Source organism: Oryza glaberrima, chromosome 3 (genome assembly GCF_000147395.1).
Source record: "Oryza glaberrima chromosome 3, OglaRS2, whole genome shotgun sequence".
Taxonomy (NCBI): domain Eukaryota; kingdom Viridiplantae; phylum Streptophyta; class Magnoliopsida; order Poales; family Poaceae; genus Oryza; species Oryza glaberrima.
Window position 1 is genome coordinate 5,211,007 of NC_068328.1, and position 17,037 is coordinate 5,228,043.

General features: G+C 46.5%; 2 protein-coding genes across 6 annotated transcripts; one reads left to right on the forward strand and one right to left on the reverse strand.

Annotated features, from left to right (window-relative positions):
* The first annotated feature begins 4,570 nt into the window (after positions 1–4,570).
* LOC127767050 (BTB/POZ domain-containing protein NPY3-like) lies at positions 4,571–9,779 on the forward strand. Of its 5 annotated transcripts, XM_052292259.1 has the most exons (6): positions 4,571–4,704; positions 4,794–4,932; positions 5,702–6,579; positions 7,000–7,069; positions 7,430–8,590; positions 8,819–9,779. In XM_052292259.1, the coding sequence occupies exons 3-6, from the start codon at positions 6,518–6,520 to the stop codon at positions 9,341–9,343; spliced, it is 1,818 nt and encodes a 605-aa protein (XP_052148219.1). In that variant the 5' UTR covers positions 4,571–4,704; positions 4,794–4,932; positions 5,702–6,517; the 3' UTR covers positions 9,344–9,779. The 5 variants fall into 5 exon arrangements, with proteins under 5 accessions (XP_052148219.1, XP_052148217.1, XP_052148218.1 ...); XM_052292257.1 differs by lacking the exon at positions 4,794–4,932; XM_052292258.1 differs by lacking the exon at positions 4,571–4,704 and having other exon boundaries at positions 4,737–4,932.
* Positions 9,780–13,637: 3,858 nt separating this feature from the next.
* Positions 13,638–15,704, reverse strand: LOC127767428 (probable N-acetyltransferase HLS1). The gene is made up of 3 exons (XM_052292768.1): positions 15,108–15,704; positions 14,858–15,015; positions 13,638–14,729 (listed from the first exon to the last, which is right to left on the reverse strand). Exons 1-3 carry the CDS (start codon positions 15,390–15,392, stop codon positions 13,865–13,867), a joined length of 1,308 nt encoding a protein of 435 aa, XP_052148728.1. The 5' UTR covers positions 15,393–15,704; the 3' UTR covers positions 13,638–13,864.
* Positions 15,705–17,037: the final 1,333 nt, after the last annotated feature.

The following is a 17,037-nucleotide window of genomic DNA, read 5'->3' on the forward strand; positions in this document are numbered from 1 at the left end:
AAGCACTAGCATCGGATCCTCCAGTTGATTCTGTACCAAACCATCGACTATCGGCTATCGGCTAACACATGCTTTTGACACACTCGAGACTTGAGCTTGCAATTGTCATCAACGTTCATGTCTCCAACTCTCCAACAGCCGATCGTCCACCGTGTCAGTTAGTCGTTGCTACATCGACATATTGTCAGTTACAGAATCAAACTGACTGGCACGCCTGCACCTCATTAAGATCTATAATCCAGCACTAAATCTTAGTCGATCTCCGAGGCCTCAATGCTGGCATGATTGACACACATCTAGTACGTCAAGCGGAAAATTTTGCGTCAACACATTGAAGTAACAAAAACCATTGAGAAAATAGGTGAAATGCGCAAGGGCATAAATGATATTATTTTTCTTTAGTTAGCACCGCTATATATGTTATCTTCACGAAATAAGGTTACATCTAATCTTACCTGACCTTAGTTTATTTGGTGTAAAAGTTGATTATTTTGGAACATGTGAAATGTTTCTTGATCTAAGAGCAGGTACAATAGTATGTTATAAGTCAGCTATAAACATATTTTGAAGAGATAAAGGAAGAGAGAGAAGAGCAGCGGGTTACAGATTTGTAGTCAGCTGTAGTACGGACTCCACGACGTAATGTGTGTATGATAGATAGGACCAGATATTAATAGTATAGTTATATGAATTGACTATTATATTAGATATAGATGATTTAAAGCTAGTAGTTGGCCATAATATTGAACTTGCTCCGATGTTTTGATGTTCCTTATCAAACTCACAAGTGCCAAAATTTGATGACATGTCCCAAGAAGAGCCAGGATCTTGTCAAACACGCATGATTGACACCACGGAGATCCAGCACGTCCGGGCTAACGTCGGTCTCCAGCACGTACTAGTAGTAGTCCTCCACCAGCTTCGCAGCAGCAGCGACGACGTCATGGGCACGCCCTGGACGGCAACCAACAGGAGAGGAGCCTCCGCGCGGTGGACCGCCACGAAAACACACCGTAATTCCTCCTCACCTCCTCTGCATGCGTGCGAGTGGACGGACGGACGGAGAGCTCGTTTCACCCGCCTACGGCTACGTACGGGAAAAGGGGGAGGGAAAAAGCAGTGGTGGAATATGTGTGTGCGGCCTGGTGAAAATGCCCTGCTTCGTGAAGCGCAACATCATCATAGGTTGTCGCGGGCAGAGCGAGCAAGGGCACGCCTCAAAAGACTGGCACCCGAGGGCTATCATGAGGTTACCGCCCACGCGCTCACGCTACGCAGTAAATCCCCACCCTAGCTACGGACGTAACGGACCCCCCCCCCCCCCCCACTGCCATCATCCGCCGTCCATCCCTCTCTACGACGGCTACCACTGTACCAGGCTACCACGAGCACTGGCACGGTAGACGGTAGAAGTAGTAGTAGCCGTGTAGGAAGCGCTAGCTGTTGAAGCTGAAACCCCGGCCAATTTCGTGTGTTACCCAAAGAAAATGTTACTTACTACCTCTCAGAAGATCAATACAAGACTATAAACCAACTCTAAACATATTTTAAAAAGATAAAAAAAAAGAGAAGAGTAGCGGGCTACAAATCTGTAGCCAGCTGCAACACGGACTCCAAAATATAACGTGTGTGTGATAGGTGAGACTAGGTATTAATAATATAGTAAGTAACTATTATATGAATTGGCTATTACTCCTACATTGGCTCTAGATGATTTGGAGTTAGTAGTTGGCTGTACTATTAGACTTGCTCTTATGTAGCAATTTAGGATGTGTTCAGAACCCAAGGTCCCTAACCCCTTTCTATCGTATTTTGCACGTACGCTTTTCAAACTGCTAAATGGTGCGTTTTTTGCAAAAAAAAAATTATATACGAAAGTTGCTTAAAAAATCATATTGATCCATTTTTTTAAAAAAAAAGTTTAGCTAATACTTAATTAATCGCGCGCTAATAGACCACTCCGTTTTCCGCGCACACTGTTGCGGATGGGAACGAGGTAGTGCGAACATAGCCTTAGAATGGGATGAGACCCAACCTAAAACTACAAATCTGGATTTTTATGTCTCATGTACAAATTCGTAGTCGGTTGCTACATTATGGGACGAAGGGAGTAGCGTGTTAGACAGAGCGTGACATGTCCCAATTTAATACTCTCTCCGTCCCATAAAAATCCAACTTATTATCAGATGCGACATATAACTAACATATGTCACATCTGGTCCTAATTTGTTTTTTATGGGAAATGTATTACAGGCGCTCCTCTGTTCCATAAAAAAGTTAACATGAGGTATTGAATGTGACACATATACAGATTTATTATATTAGCAATAGTCACATTTAATTTTAGGGGTTTTTTTTTACTTGAGGGAGTATACCCACAGCTTCACCGCGATGTACGCCCCGCCAGCTCACGGCATCGTGTCGCGCCCAAAGGCCAAAGCGCGCGGCCGTCCAAGCCGCGGGTGGCGCACGGCACGGGTCGTCGTCTTCTCGTCGCTGGCGACGCGCGTGCGGAGGCGAGACGGCGGCCGCTAGGCGGCTCGGCGACGGCGGATAAAGAATAGGGGAAGAGAGGGCGAGGGCGGCGGGGCGCATGGGTAGCAAAACTCGAAAAGGCGGGATAGCTTTATCGATCGGAGGCGCAGATTATTAGCCATGCGAGCCCCTGGTTTTATGCGATCGATCTGGGACCAGAGGACCAGCTTATGTGTGTAAGCTTGTACTGCTACGTACTTACTACCGTTTTCTAATAACACAGCTTCCTTTTCCCCACTTGTTCAATTATGTGTGTCAAATCTCTTCATCCAAAATAACTTAACCTCAAATCCTATCATAGGTTATACGGAGAGAGTAGAAAGTAGGAGTCAGGGGCGTCCCGGCCAAATCGAGTCCCCGTGCGAAATATTAAAATGGGTCCTAGTAGCCTAGTAAAATTTTTATAGTAAAATTAAAAATGGGCGTGACGATTAACCGATCATCAGCGATGAAGCAGAAGCGGAGGCCGGAGGGAACTGGGGAGAAGAGACGAAGCGGCTGCGGCATCGGGACTTCGGCGATACGCGACGACGCAGACTCTTGGACGGGAGTACGATGGAAGATGGATCGATTCACCTTATGCAGCGTTTTGGGCCTTGTGTTTGCTACTATTTAGACTGTAAATTAACAAAATTAAAGCCTCTAATATTATTATATATAGGGCATACTTAATATTTTATGGGTCCTTAAAATTTGGGGGCCCTATTCGGTCGCACGGCCCGCACGGGCCCCCGGAACGCCCCTGTAGGAGTATATGTCTAAGCCTATCCCAAATATCATATCGAGCTCAACACTAAGAGCATGTTTGGAGGGGTTTCTGGCAACTGTAACTTCTCCTACAATCAGAAACTTCCCAAACAGTTCAACTTTTTGTTTATTTTTTGAGAAACTGTAGTTGTAGATTCATAAAATGAATTAGAAGCTAAAAACACAGCTTTTTTTAATTCTCAGAATCTACTTCATCCTTCCAAAAATCTTAGACCTATTTCATTATTTGGTTTTTCAAAAAATCTTAAGTCTTATTTGTAGTTACTATGTGCTAAATTAAATTGTTGATCAAAAACGAGAAGTCATTCTAATACTTATTGGTTGCATGCCCATTATTTTTGCCACATGATGTATGAGTTAATTGTTTTTTGGTATTGATGAAAAAAAAATAGGTCTCAGATTTTTATAAGGAGGGAGTACTTCCTTTGTCCCTAAAAAACAAACGAATGTGACATATTGAGACTGTCCAGATTCATTGTACTATAATTTGTTACATCCAGTCTTAAATTTGTTTTCTATAGGACCAAGGGAGTAACTACCTAGCTGCTGCTTATCTTAATCTTGAGCTTCCTCAAACAGCCAGCCTCTTAACTTGAGTTCATTTTGATAGTTCAGCTAGAGGAGTTGGCGGCTTTAAAAAAAAGAAACAAATCATTAGCACATAATTAATTAGATTAGATATTGACAATTATAACATTACGAATATATTTCACTTTTCTTACAAAACTATATAAACTATCTTATAATTTATAAAGCATACCGTTTAGCTGTTAGGAAAATATGCTAATAGAAAACGAGAAAATTACCGTGACTTCCTCTTTCCAACTCAGCCTTAGGCCCAAGATCGGTCCAATTCGAGCAGAACCGACCGGGTTCAGGCCGGGTTTCCGTCAGTTACCCGGCCCAAGCCCGAAGAGGACGAGGACGAGCGCACGCACGCACGGACACGGAGGCTGCAGCTGGAAAGACGGACAGGTAGGCCCACCCCATCACCCCCCATACTGTGCCATAAACATTACGCTGCGCGCGTACCTAAAAAAGCAGCAGAGAGGAAGAAGAAAAAAAGAGTTTGGGCTGAAAAAGGCATCGAGAGCCACGCACCGGCAGCACGTCGCCGGCCATCCGTCCTACTACCACCACCAGCAACAGCAGCAGCAGAGGCAGGCTGGACCGCGGCGAGAGAGCTTTCTATTCCCCTCTCGAAATCGGCAGCGAAAGACGACGTCGTCCTCGTCCCACCCGCGCCCGCATAAACGCTACAGTGGTGGTGGCACCCTGCACCGCCCAACGAACGCCAAAAGCAGGCTGCTCATTTCAAAGGCGGAGGAGGAGGAGGAGAGGAGACAGGAAAGCCTTCCATCCAACCATCGCTGCCCCCTTGCCCCTTCTTGGCCTCTTGCGGTGAGCCTCTAGCTTACTCCTCCTCCCAATCTCTCTCTCTCTCTCTCTTTCTTGTTCTAGCCTGGTCGACTCGTCCTACCTCACTGCAGCAACACTACTGGCATTGCGAGGGTGGCGTGGTGAGCTTTGTGTGGGCACTCGAGGAGGCACGCTGGCCCGGCTTCCTGACTCCTGGGTGCTGCGGCCATTGGAGGAGGACGGAGTACACCACCCTGCAAGGCCACTGAGGTTAATTGCCACACCGTCTTTTCTCACAAGCATGCACGCTTGACAAAGCTGAAGTGAGCGATAAAGAGAGAGAGAGACATGCACATGTGCAAGCACACGGCGGATGGATGGATGGATGCGCACACTTGCGTGGCTGCATCCGGGAGGAGGAGGAGGCTGGAGGCGCCACTCGTCTTCCTGACCAGTTCTTGGGTTGAGATTGAGGAGGAAGAGTAGAGGAGAGGGGTGGGTCTCACTGCTCCTCTTTCCCCGGTCATGGCTGATGCTGCCCTTTAGCTTTGCCTTTGTTCGTGTGCGCCTTGTTGCGTACCCTGTTTTGTTGCCTTCCCCGTGTTAGCTATAAAATCTCGATGCCTCCTCTTCCCACATGCTTCCTCTCCCTCATGGCTGTCACATTGTGGCCGCGCTTGCTGTGTGCTCTTCGTTTTTAATTCTCCCCCTCTTTCTTTTCTTTTCTTTTTTAAATTTCTCTAGATCATCACATCTCACCGTATATACTTTCTATTTCGCATCCTCTCGTGTCATCGCGATCTCAGGCTCCGGCACAAAAACTGTGAGATCTTGGCACATTGGTAGTAAAAGATTCCCCACACAAGCACGCACGCACGGAGCCAGAGCTTGAGAGAGAGCAAGTGGCCGTTCTTGGTCTCTCCATTGCCTCCCACACCTTGCATTATAAAAGATGCTCGGTGTCTCCTGCTCCAATGCGTGATAAAGAAAAAATATATACTGACCCTTGTGTGTTTTGCCGTTGTTGTTGTTGCTGCAGAGATTTGTAGTAGAGAGATCACCTGCTTGGGGAACAGTGTTGGTGGAGAGGAATGTGGACTCGTTGTTTATGAGAGAGCGGTGCTGCATTGGACACAAGATCTTGCGTGATTCTTGGTTAATTAAAACAAAGTTGGGCGAGGTGGAAGAAGGGAATTATACTAATCGCCTCTCAGATCAGCAAGGACAGGCAGCAATTAACAGGTAGCAGCAGGAGGAGGTGGGGTTGTGTCAGCTTTGTGCTTTGTGGGTGTTGTCCCTCCTGGCTCCTTGCCTCCCTCTCTCTCTCTCTCTCTCTCTCTCTCTCTCTCTCTTCATATAGGAGTAGTTTACTTCCATTGAGGTGCTTGTGCTCCTCACCATTCTTGCCTCATTGCCTACGATAGCAGCAGCATCAGCCCGCATAAGTAGGTTCAGCTTGGAGTGTGCTTGAAGCAGCAGTTTGAGTGCTGTGCTGCTGTTGCTGTTACTGGCTTGCTGCTAGCCGCATCAGGGCCTGCTACTATCTCGTAGTCTGTTCTTGTTTTCCGTTGTACGAACGATCTCCCGGGCACGTTGCAATATTCGGTCGCCGTCTCAGCCGCAGCCACCAGCAGGGTGCAGCAAGTTGTTCTGCTCCTTGTACTTGTTTGCTCCTGGGTACTAGTTGCTGTTCATCTTGTGTAGACAAATATGGGCTAGTAGTGGAGTTGTTGCATTGGTTGCAGCGTTGTTGTTGTGTTAGTGGTGGTGGTGGTGGTTTGTGTGTTTGGGCGTCGATCAGGAGAGATAAGATTTAAGATCAGCGCGTGTGCGTCTGTTCTTTGCCTGTTTCAAGATGAAATTCATGAAGCTTGGATCGAACCCGGATACTTTTCAGGATGATGGCAATGAAGTCAGGTGATTGTTCGTCTTGTCTTGTTCAGTTCCTTTGCCTTGTTCTTGTACATGATCTTAACTTGTCAACTGTTCTCTTTTTTGGGGGTTTACCTGGTAGTAGTTTTCATCAGTTCTTACTCTTCTCTGAGTGTACTACTGTTGAACGTCTGAATATGTCCAAGAAATGTGTAATACATCCTGTTTGGTATGATCTTGAATAACTTACAAAATGCAGATGTTAAATAACAGAGAAATATTCTCCTGTTTGGTTTAGTACTGTAGTTATAGAAACTATATTTCTCGATCCCATTATATAGGCCCATTTATTCCAAATAGCCTAGATGCTAGATGCACAAAATCTACTGTTCATTTAGGCACAGGCTGCTTGTTCTTTTCTCGTTTCCTGACTTATCACTTACCAGAACTGTTCCATCTTTGCAGCATTGTGGCAACTGAATTAGTGAGCGATGTCACTGTTCGCATAGGGACTACAAAGTTTTACCTTCACAAGGTAAAAATGTCCTTCCTTTCCATTCATGCAGCTTTTTTTTTTCAGAGAAATGCCTTCATAAAACTTATTGCAATAGTAATTTCTTGTGGTTCAGAAGATAATGGCCTCATGTAAGGTTTGATATTTGCTTGCTGGCATATTCTCTTCTCTAAATGCTAAACCACTTATAACTAGAGCAAATGCTTCCATTTTTTCTTCTTTTGTGGTTTATCTGTTTATTGAAACCTTAAGTAATATTTTAACTTTATGCTACTTTTTTTTCCTTGTTCTTTCAATGTTTAATATATACTTTTCTGAGCGATGTCACTGTTATAAGTTTATGCTACTTTAACTTTATGCTTCCATTTTCCACCCGTGCAGTTCCCACTTCTGTCCAAGTGCGCTCGCTTTCAGAAGATGATCCCAACTACTGGTGATGAAAACATTGAGATTCACATCCATGATATTCCTGGTGGCGCCAAGGCTTTTGAGATCTGTGCCAAGTTTTGTTATGGTATGATTGTCACGCTCAATGCCTACAATGTCATTGCAGCCCGCTGCGCTGCAGAGTACTTGGAGATGCATGAAACTGTCGACAAGGGTAATCTCATCTACAAGATTGAGGTCTTCCTCAGCTCAAGCATTTTCCGGAGTTGGAAGGACTCTATCATTGTTCTTGGTACTACAAAGGCTCACTTGCCTTGGTCAGAGGATCTTAAGCTGGTTAGCCACTGCATTGACTCCATTGCTTCGAAAGCCTCCACTGACACCTCCAAGGTTGAGTGGTCATATTCATACAATCGCAAGAAGCTCCCAACTGAGAATGGCCTTGATTTGGAATGGAATGGAGTCAAGAAGCAGCAGTTTGTGCCGCATGATTGGTGGGTCGAGGATCTCGCAGATCTTGACATTGATTCATACAAGCAAGTCATAACAGCAATCAAGACCAAGGGTATGGTGCCCAAGGATGTGATTGGGGAGGCAATCAAGGCTTACACATACAAGAAGCTCCCTTCCTTAAGTAAGGTTTCAATGGTCCATGGCGACGCAAAAGTTCGGGCCATGCTAGTTACCATCACATGCTTGTTGCCATCAGAGAAAGGATCAGTTTCATGCAGCTTCCTCTTAAAGCTACTGAAAGCAACAAATTTGCTAAAATGTGGAGAGCTCTGCAGGAAAGAGCTTATGAAGCGTATTGGACGGCAACTAGATGAAGCGTCCGTGTCGGATCTTCTGATTCCTACAGTGGATGGGGAGACCACAGTTTATGACATTGACATGATACTCAGTATAGTGGAAGAATTTGTCAGGCAAGACAGTAAGAATGCTCAGAAACATAATGGTGGTGAAGTGGACAGTCATGTCCAAGCACCTAGTGCATCCATGATCAAAGTGGCTAAAGTGGTTGATGGGTATCTTGCTGAGGTTGCAAAAGATCCAAATACACCCATTTTGAAGTTCATTCATCTAGCCGAGACAATGTCGATAAATTCAAGGCCAGTTCATGATGGGCTATACCGCGCCATCGACATGTATCTGAAGGTACTCTTGCAAATTTCAACTTCCAATCAAAAATGCACTACTCATAGGACATGTTCACAAGCACACTGAATATCTAGCACATAGTCCTAATGCATTTCAGCTCGTGACATTTTTGCTTCAACTCACGAATTTATTCATATGCATTGCTCATATAAATTCTTCTGTATTTATGGTTGTACAAAATTTGTTTTTAAGTATAACATCTGTTTATTTTTCTTAAATGAGCAGGAGCACCCAAGCTTGGGAAAGAATGAGAAGAAGAAGCTGTGCAGCCTCATGGACTGCAAGAAACTCTCACCGGACGCGTGTGCTCACGCGGTGCAGAACGAGCGGCTGCCACTGAGGACCGTGGTGCAGGTGCTGTACCACGAGCAGACGAGGGCTTCTGCGGCGGTCACCATCCGAGCCGACAGCATCTGCGTCGGCTCGTACGAGAGCTCGAGGTCAGGCGCCACCACCAACACGGAGGACGAGTGGGACGGCGTCATGGCCGTGGAAGACCTCAGCCTGTCCACCAAGACCACCACCAAGCTAGACGGCGCAGCCAATAGCCATTGCAGCAACGGCAAGGCGACGAAAGGCGGCGCGTCGACGCCGAAGAAGGCGGCTCACCGGAAGACGACGACGGTGCCAACCGGCAAAGGGCAGTCCGGTGAGCGCAGCAGCTCGGACTCGTCGGACAGTGCGATCTTGCAGAAGCTGGAGCTTCCCAAGAGGACCCCCTCCAGGAGCACGAAGCCGGCTGCTGTGTAGCGTTAGCTTCCTGCATGAATTCTCAGTGGATTCGTAAGGATCGTTAGGTTCTTAGCTGCTGCTTCTTTTCTCTCTTTCTTCATGAATGTTGCATAGAAGCAAGAACTAATGGTTTACACGTCTGCTGGTAGGGATGTTATAATGTGAGGTCTGCTTTTAGGTGATCTTGTTAGTAGCATTGTAGGCTTGCCATGAAACCTATGAAAATGTTGGTTGCTACTTTGAGGTTTTATGCCATACTCAGAAGTTAGTAGCTGTTATGAAAAAAGTTTAGAACTTTGTTAGAACTTGGAAGCATAATTCATCTGCTGCTAGCCTGTTTATACTGGTATAGTGGTATGATCTCAGTTCAGATCGTGCAAGGTCTTGTGTAATTTGTAATTAGACAATGCTGTCCTGAGCCAAGAATAACAGAGCTGCGGACCAAATAGGGATATCTTGTTGAAAGGTAGCTAGTGATGTTCAGTGTTGTCGCAACTGGGCTCAATAGGCATTTTGCAGCCATTGTTACCTGAGCGACTTGGGCCTTTTTAGTATTTGGATTATATCTCTAAAAACGAAGTATTTGGATTGTAGTAGTACGTAATACTAGTATCAGCTATGTCAAGCGCATATCGTTGTAGAGAGTTAAAATTAGTGCTCCTTCGTTAAAAAAAAAAAAAGAAACAGTACTCTGAATATGTACACACTTTTGTAAGAAGCATAATGTATAATCCTGTGAACGCATATGCAGGAAAGGAACTATTTTTAAAGTGTGTTTTATTGAACATAGACAATTACATCAAGATGATAGTATAACTATACAGAGAATATTTTTAGCCTATGTATTGCAGGAAATCAGCTAATGTTTTTTATACTTATCAAGGAATCTCACGCACGACAAACTGCTCAAGGAAAGACCTGAAGTCGATGATCATCCTGATCGCCTAGGAATTATGATGTGAATGGAATGCCATATTTTTTAATTTTTTTAATACATCTTTCTCTTTTTTTAAAGAAAATTCATAACCATTCGAGTGAATAGTTTTCCAGAAGTTAGAGGCTAGTAGCAAACAATTAATGCAAATTAAATTATCTCTATCCCTAATATACCATTTAGCATTCAATAGTAGATTTTTTAAGATAATGGAATAGAATATCTCGGCTTTGCAGCAACCAATAGTAGATACTCACTAGTTTGAGAATTAACGTGGATACTGTACCTCCCCAACACAGTAAAAGATCATATCCATTGAATTGCTTTTCTGATCCATGTAGGACCGGCTAACAGATTTGACTCGGACCATGATCCATAGGCTCACCTCGTCCTTCTTGCTTGCAAATCACTTCATCGTGCATGCAAATCACGTTGTCTGGCTTGCACTTGCAGATCACCTGCTGGGACCCGTTGACGCTTCTCGTTTCGCATCGCATGTCTTCGTGGAATTACGACTGCGCGTTAGAACTGCATGCATTTTCAACCATTCAATTTTATGATCAATGGTCCAGATCAATCACTACAGTGTTCACTATATAGTACTCTAAACAATATTTTATGGTACAGTACTTTTGCTACAGTAGACAAGCTAATCCTTACCGTCAGATTTAGATCCAAAGTAGCAGCTTCGCCTGTTTAAGTTGCAGTCCATACTACTACTCGTCTTCCTGGTCCGTCCATCACCTAACCTGTTCAAATGGCTGTTCCAAATGGGTAGGACTGGTACACATACGGTTTCCCTTCTCTTTCAATGGTGGAATATATGTCCGGTCGGTGGCTCGGTGCACATCATCACGGAGGTGAAATTAATTCATTCTACAAATAGGTCAATGACACTTGCACCTAGGACCTATGTATAAATTTTTAATTACAAGTATGTTCTTTCTATTACAGCTAGGTCATTTTTGAAAGAAAAATAAATAGGCCATCGTTTATGATATTGGTATCGCCGTCCTTCACATTAATGATTTAGCTTTTATTGGGATTAGAGGGATGGGACCGCAGTACCAATAATGTTGGTGCCGTGAAAAAAATTATTTATAGAATAAAATTTTTAGAGGTTTACTTGTAGAATATGTTTTTTAAAAGGATGGAAAAATCCAGACACACCCCTGACGGCTGATTTGACCAGCTACGCGTGCAAAGGATCCATGCCCAAGAAATCAGTACTACAGTAGGTCAAAGGAGGTCAAAGGAGTGTGATATGCCTGCAACGACTGACTGACACAACCCATACCCTGCACAATCATAGTACCGCATCTCATCACATCGAAAGCTCCGCCGCAATCCAGGTCCTGTTCAGAACAACAGGAGGTTAAAGAATTGTGCCTCCGTTCAAGTTCCGTACCATCAACCATCACGTACTCCGTCGAAATCGTGTCGTGCCAGGCGAAGAAGCACAAACGAGCTACTACCTCCGTATAGAAATGTAGATATTTCTAGCACAATACTTTATTTTTAAATGAAGCTATTTTTCTACCTACCTTCTCCTATCAACTAATCATAACCATTCTTTTTCACCTACTTTCTCTTTTCAACCAATTACACACCTTCTTCAATAATTATCACCTACTTTTTTAATACCTATGTCAATCTTAAAAATGCTTACATTTTAGAACAGACGAAGTATCAATCGATCTGAACTTTGCTTGTCGTCGGATTATCCAGGGCCCGTCCTTCTCATCGGCGGCGATTTTGTCTACTCCTTGTCGACCGGCGAGAGCATGGCGAGACGACGTGCCCCCAAATCTGCAATGACCAATGAGCTTTCGGTTTATCTCACCCTGGCATGCATGATGCATCCATACATGCCTCGGTCTTGGGCTCTTGGCCATTTGGATCAACTCACCAACAGCCAAATGCTGAAACTACGACAGTTCAAGTAATAGCAGATGCTAGCTAATGGCCTGTTGCCTAGTACTCCCTTCATCTCATAAAAAACCAATATAGTACTGATGTGACACATTCTAATAGTATGAATTTAGACATATGTTTACCTAGATTTATTGTAATAGAATGTGTCACATCTAGTTCTAGATTTTTTTTTTTTTACGATGGAGGGAGTAGACTGAACGGACATATGGTCATATATCCTGTGAAAATGCAGGGGTCGAATGGTGCAAAGCGTAGGCTAGCTGCATGAGCTTTGTTGATTCTTCCTTATCCACTCAATCTGGGTACACACGTACTTAACTTAGCCACCTAATATAGTGCAACACCCAATTTGTGTGTGTCCAATGAGTAAGTACCAATGTGATAGCCACCTAAGGGAGTAGTAGTAAAGCGTAACACAAACATCAATTCGTGCGTGCAATCAGTGATGCGAACATGATCAGATTGCAAGTCAACGAGGTTGGATAATCTGCTTTGTCTGCTGAGAAATGTAAGAGTAGTACTGATATGAAGAAATGAGCTCATTTTAATCCTGAGATTCTTAACAGGACTATTTCGTTGCACCTGTCATCATTGTCGCTCGATCTGATATGTAGCCGAATGCAACGGACAAATTGAATAATTATACCACGAGAATTCCAATCATTGTGCTTCATGTACTACAGTTATTACCAGTACCCCGATCGATTGGCTTTCCCTGTTACAGTACGTCGCTGCAAAGCGACGACGAGTCGACGACATTATTCATTGCACCATTTGAAAAAAAAAAAAACATTCGCCTCTGCGTAAACGAAGCAGCTAGCGGTGCCGGTGCAGAGCCACTGCACATCTGCAATTCTGCATGAGTCGAACACTACTAGCTCACATGGACTCGTACAACACGCGGCACTGCACAGTGGTCTCGCACAGTACACACCGAGCATATTGCCTGCCTGCCGGTCAAAAGAGCGGAACAGAAGCTTGGATTGGAATCGTCAGAACGAAAACCCCATCATCAGACATCAGCAAATGCATCACGCACGCATGCATCGCTGATGCTGGTCATTCGACCATTGTTGCACAGTGCAGAAACTCGAACGGCATGGCGAACATGAGCCATCAGCATGTACTCTACAGTACAGGATAATCAGTTGATCACTTGTTCTAGCAACATCAGTAATTTGGCTGTATTTTTTATGATTATTAATGTTACTGTGTACTGTGTAAAGGTGAAGAAGATGTTAGTGCCTGATTTTCTACTATTGACACCGCAACATTTTGGCAAAATGGCAAGTTAGATGTTTTAGTAAAGTGCTTGATTTGATACGAAGGTTTGGTAAGGTTATAGAGCCCCACCACACAATCTCTGCATTTCCATGTTAGAGCTCGGGCGGGCCACGTATTCTGTCAGCCGTCACGGCACAAATCATTACGGATAGCAGCATCAACAAGATAAGAGCTCTCGATATTGCTATCGATTCCGGCTTTTTTCCGATTATAATTAGGGCAGTGTATCCTACAAAAACTCGATCGCCTCCCAAAACGAACCGTGTAAAAGGCTCACCTAAACCAAAGGAGAAAAATACCGAGATGCAGAAGAGAAAAAAGAAAAGGGTTTAGATCGTACGGTCTAGCTACACTCTTGACTCTGGTCGCCGCTGATTTTTTTTTACTTACACTTCTCTGGGGTCAACGAAGATGGAGAGGCCAGGAGGTGACCTGGCCCAATCCCAGCCGTCCGATTCGCCGACGCGGCCCAGCCGCTTCATGCACCACAGGTCCTCGGTGCACGAGAGGCGGCGCCAGTGCGGGATGCGGCGGCGGAGCGGGTCGCAGGCCGCCACCTCGACGGCCACGGCGGCCGCCCTGCCGCGCGCCATGTTGACGAACGTCGCGAACAGCGCCTCGGCGGCCACCGCGGCGTCGGGGCCGTCGCCGCCGAGGCCGTACACGAACCACCCGGAGAACGGGCGGAAGAAGTCCGGCACGGACGGGACGCGCATCCACCTCGCCGCGCGGTCCAGCGCGCGCGTCGCGGCCGCCGCGGCGCGGCGAAGGCGCGACGCGCCGCGCAGCTCGAGGCGGAACACGCCCCCGCAGTCCCAGAGGCTCGCCAGCGCCCACGACGCCGGCGGGGACGCCAGGAAGCGCTCGGCCCCGCGCCACTCGCCGTGGCGCCACCTCCCGTCGTCGTCGATGACGGCGAGGAACGTGCCGATGGAGAGCTGGTTCCCCAGCACGGCGCCGATGTCGGCGGGGAAGAACTCGACGTGCGCGAACCTGCCGTCGTACAGCCGCTCGGCGTCGCGGGCGCCGAGGCGGAACACGGCCGCGCGGCGCGGGACGCGGCGGCGGTGCGCGTGCACGGGGTGCACCAGCAGCGACGGCGTCCGGAACTTGGAGTAGCCGCACCGCACCGTGAACAGCCGCAGCGACGCCTCGTTGGACTTGTCGGTGGCCATGTACGCGTACTCGGCTCCCATCCGCTCGAACCACGCCTCCATCCGCCGCACCATCCGCAGCGCCAACCCCATCCTCCTGCACACACAGCCAGGAAAACCCCCCGAGCGAATCACGCGCCATTTCCCTTTCCCGAAACGATACGCCACGCCACGCGACGCCGCGCCTCCGCGGACACAAGAAACGACCAAGTCCGCTGCTGTTACCTGTGGCTCGGCGCGACGCGGAGTCCGAGAATGTAGCCGACGCTGGCGACGGCGGGGGCGCCCGGGCAGCTCTTGCCGGTGGCGACCGACTTCACGGTGCCTCTGATGATGCCGACGATGATCCGTCCGCCGGTGGCGCCCGACGTCGTCTCAGCTACCTTTCCATCCCAAGACACAACACACACTACAAAATGAAAACACAACCACCAAAACAGCGTACGTACTGACACGATATGATCGTAGTACGTACCAACATGAGGTAGTCAGGGGAGTGGCGAATGCGGGCGACGGGATCGCCGAGCAGGTCGGCGTGGAGCGACATGCCGCCGGTCGGGCCGACGTCGCACTCCCGGTCGACGGCCTCCGTGCCGGCGCGGTCTCTCGATGGGTCGTACTCCCGGATGATGATCACCACCCCTTCCTCCTCCTCTTCATCTCTCATCATGGCATATATCCGATCGATCGATCGATCAATCTCGCAACCGTATCGATCTCTCTCTCTCTCTCTCTCTCTCTCGACTCTGCTGCTCTGCATAGGAATGTAGCATATATATACAGGCACCCGGCTGCAGTGGGGTTCCGGCCTTCTATTTTCTCGCAGGGATAACAATAAAACTGAGAGATTTTTTAAAAAAGTTGTAACGCACGGACGTAATCACGCAGATATCGCGCGAATGCACTTCCTTCTCTGAGCCCTCTCTCTCTCCCCTGAATCATGTGGGCGCGGTTGACGGGAGAGGGAAAGTGCGCGCATATACGCGCGGGCGCATATGATCGGCCATGTATGCAAGTTGCAGCAACATCGATCGATCGATCAATTCATTCAATTGGCAAGAAGCATATGAAGAGCAGAGGTGGCAGCAGAAAAAGGAGAGGCCGAGATCGATCCAACCGTTAATTCGGCGGCCGTTTGGCTTTGTGATTCCTTCTCAAGATTTTATCTGCGTGGCGTTATTCAGCTAAATTTTATCCATGTCAATATCTCTTATGTTCTCCGTTGCTGTAATAGTGTTGCCCATGATCTTGCTAAAATGGGCGCTAGTTAGGACCCGGGTCAATCCATCGTTTGGGTCGACCTCTCCCAGAATTTGTAAATACCTATGTGGTTCGTGATATCACTAAACCTGCTGGGTGAATAAAAAGGCATCGATAAAGTTCAAAAAAAAAAAGATTTTATCTGCGTGGCGTTATCCATCCACGACTCCATCCAAAAAAAACAGTTATTATTGGTTCAATTTAATTATGGGTTGTGCGATGAATTAACTTGCGTCGGCTGGGAGTGGAGCGTATGATTGGAGTGGTGGGGAGAAATTAACTGCGTGCATGCATGCACCACAGCACCACTGGATCTTTTCTTTTGCTGTGGATTGAGGCTTAAAAATCCTGCCACGATGAAGCTCTTTTGCTTAGCTTTTAATTACCCTGTTAACATGATTGGGTTTGTGAATCCACCTGTGAAAAAGATCGATAATTGTTTGCGGTGATCAGACAAAAGGTCGGCCACTGGTGGCGTTACAAAGATTTGCAACACTAACCGTGGTCGGTTTTACCATGACGTTTCCGTTGCAGAGGGAATGGATTTCCGAGTCAGTCAAAAATCAAAAGCGGCAGTGCGATCTCTCTCCTAGGGGAGATAGGGCCCACCCAGGCGCCCAACTCTCCAATAGTTAAGCTTATCCGGCAAAGTTAGAATACAGTAACAGCATTTTAGCAAACTGTTCGAGCTAGCGTTCTTCTCAACTTGTGGATCGATCCATCCATTTTGCATGGGATTAATCTATCCTTTTCTGCGTCAATTTGTGCCGATACAAACACGGTTATTAGTTAGGCGATACAACTTGTCGGATGAAGGGAGCCAAGTGGGGAAACATTTCCCTATTTTTCTGTTCTATCCTAAATGGAGCGTGAATTTCTCAATCGAAAGGATTATGGACAGTATAAAGCCACGCCTAATTCTAATTGGATAGTTTGATCCCTGACCACTGCACAATTTTCTAAGAGAGCTCGAGGAGATGCCCCGGATACATCTCTCACACTCATGCCAAATGCACATGCGTGCCTTGTGCTGTGTTGTGCAATGCACCCGGCCCTATATGCGTTTCAGATCGAGAGTTATCGAGAGACCAAAAGCTTCGCGGAACAGGGGGCGAGCTACCATGACATTTTGCCCTAAACCTGCA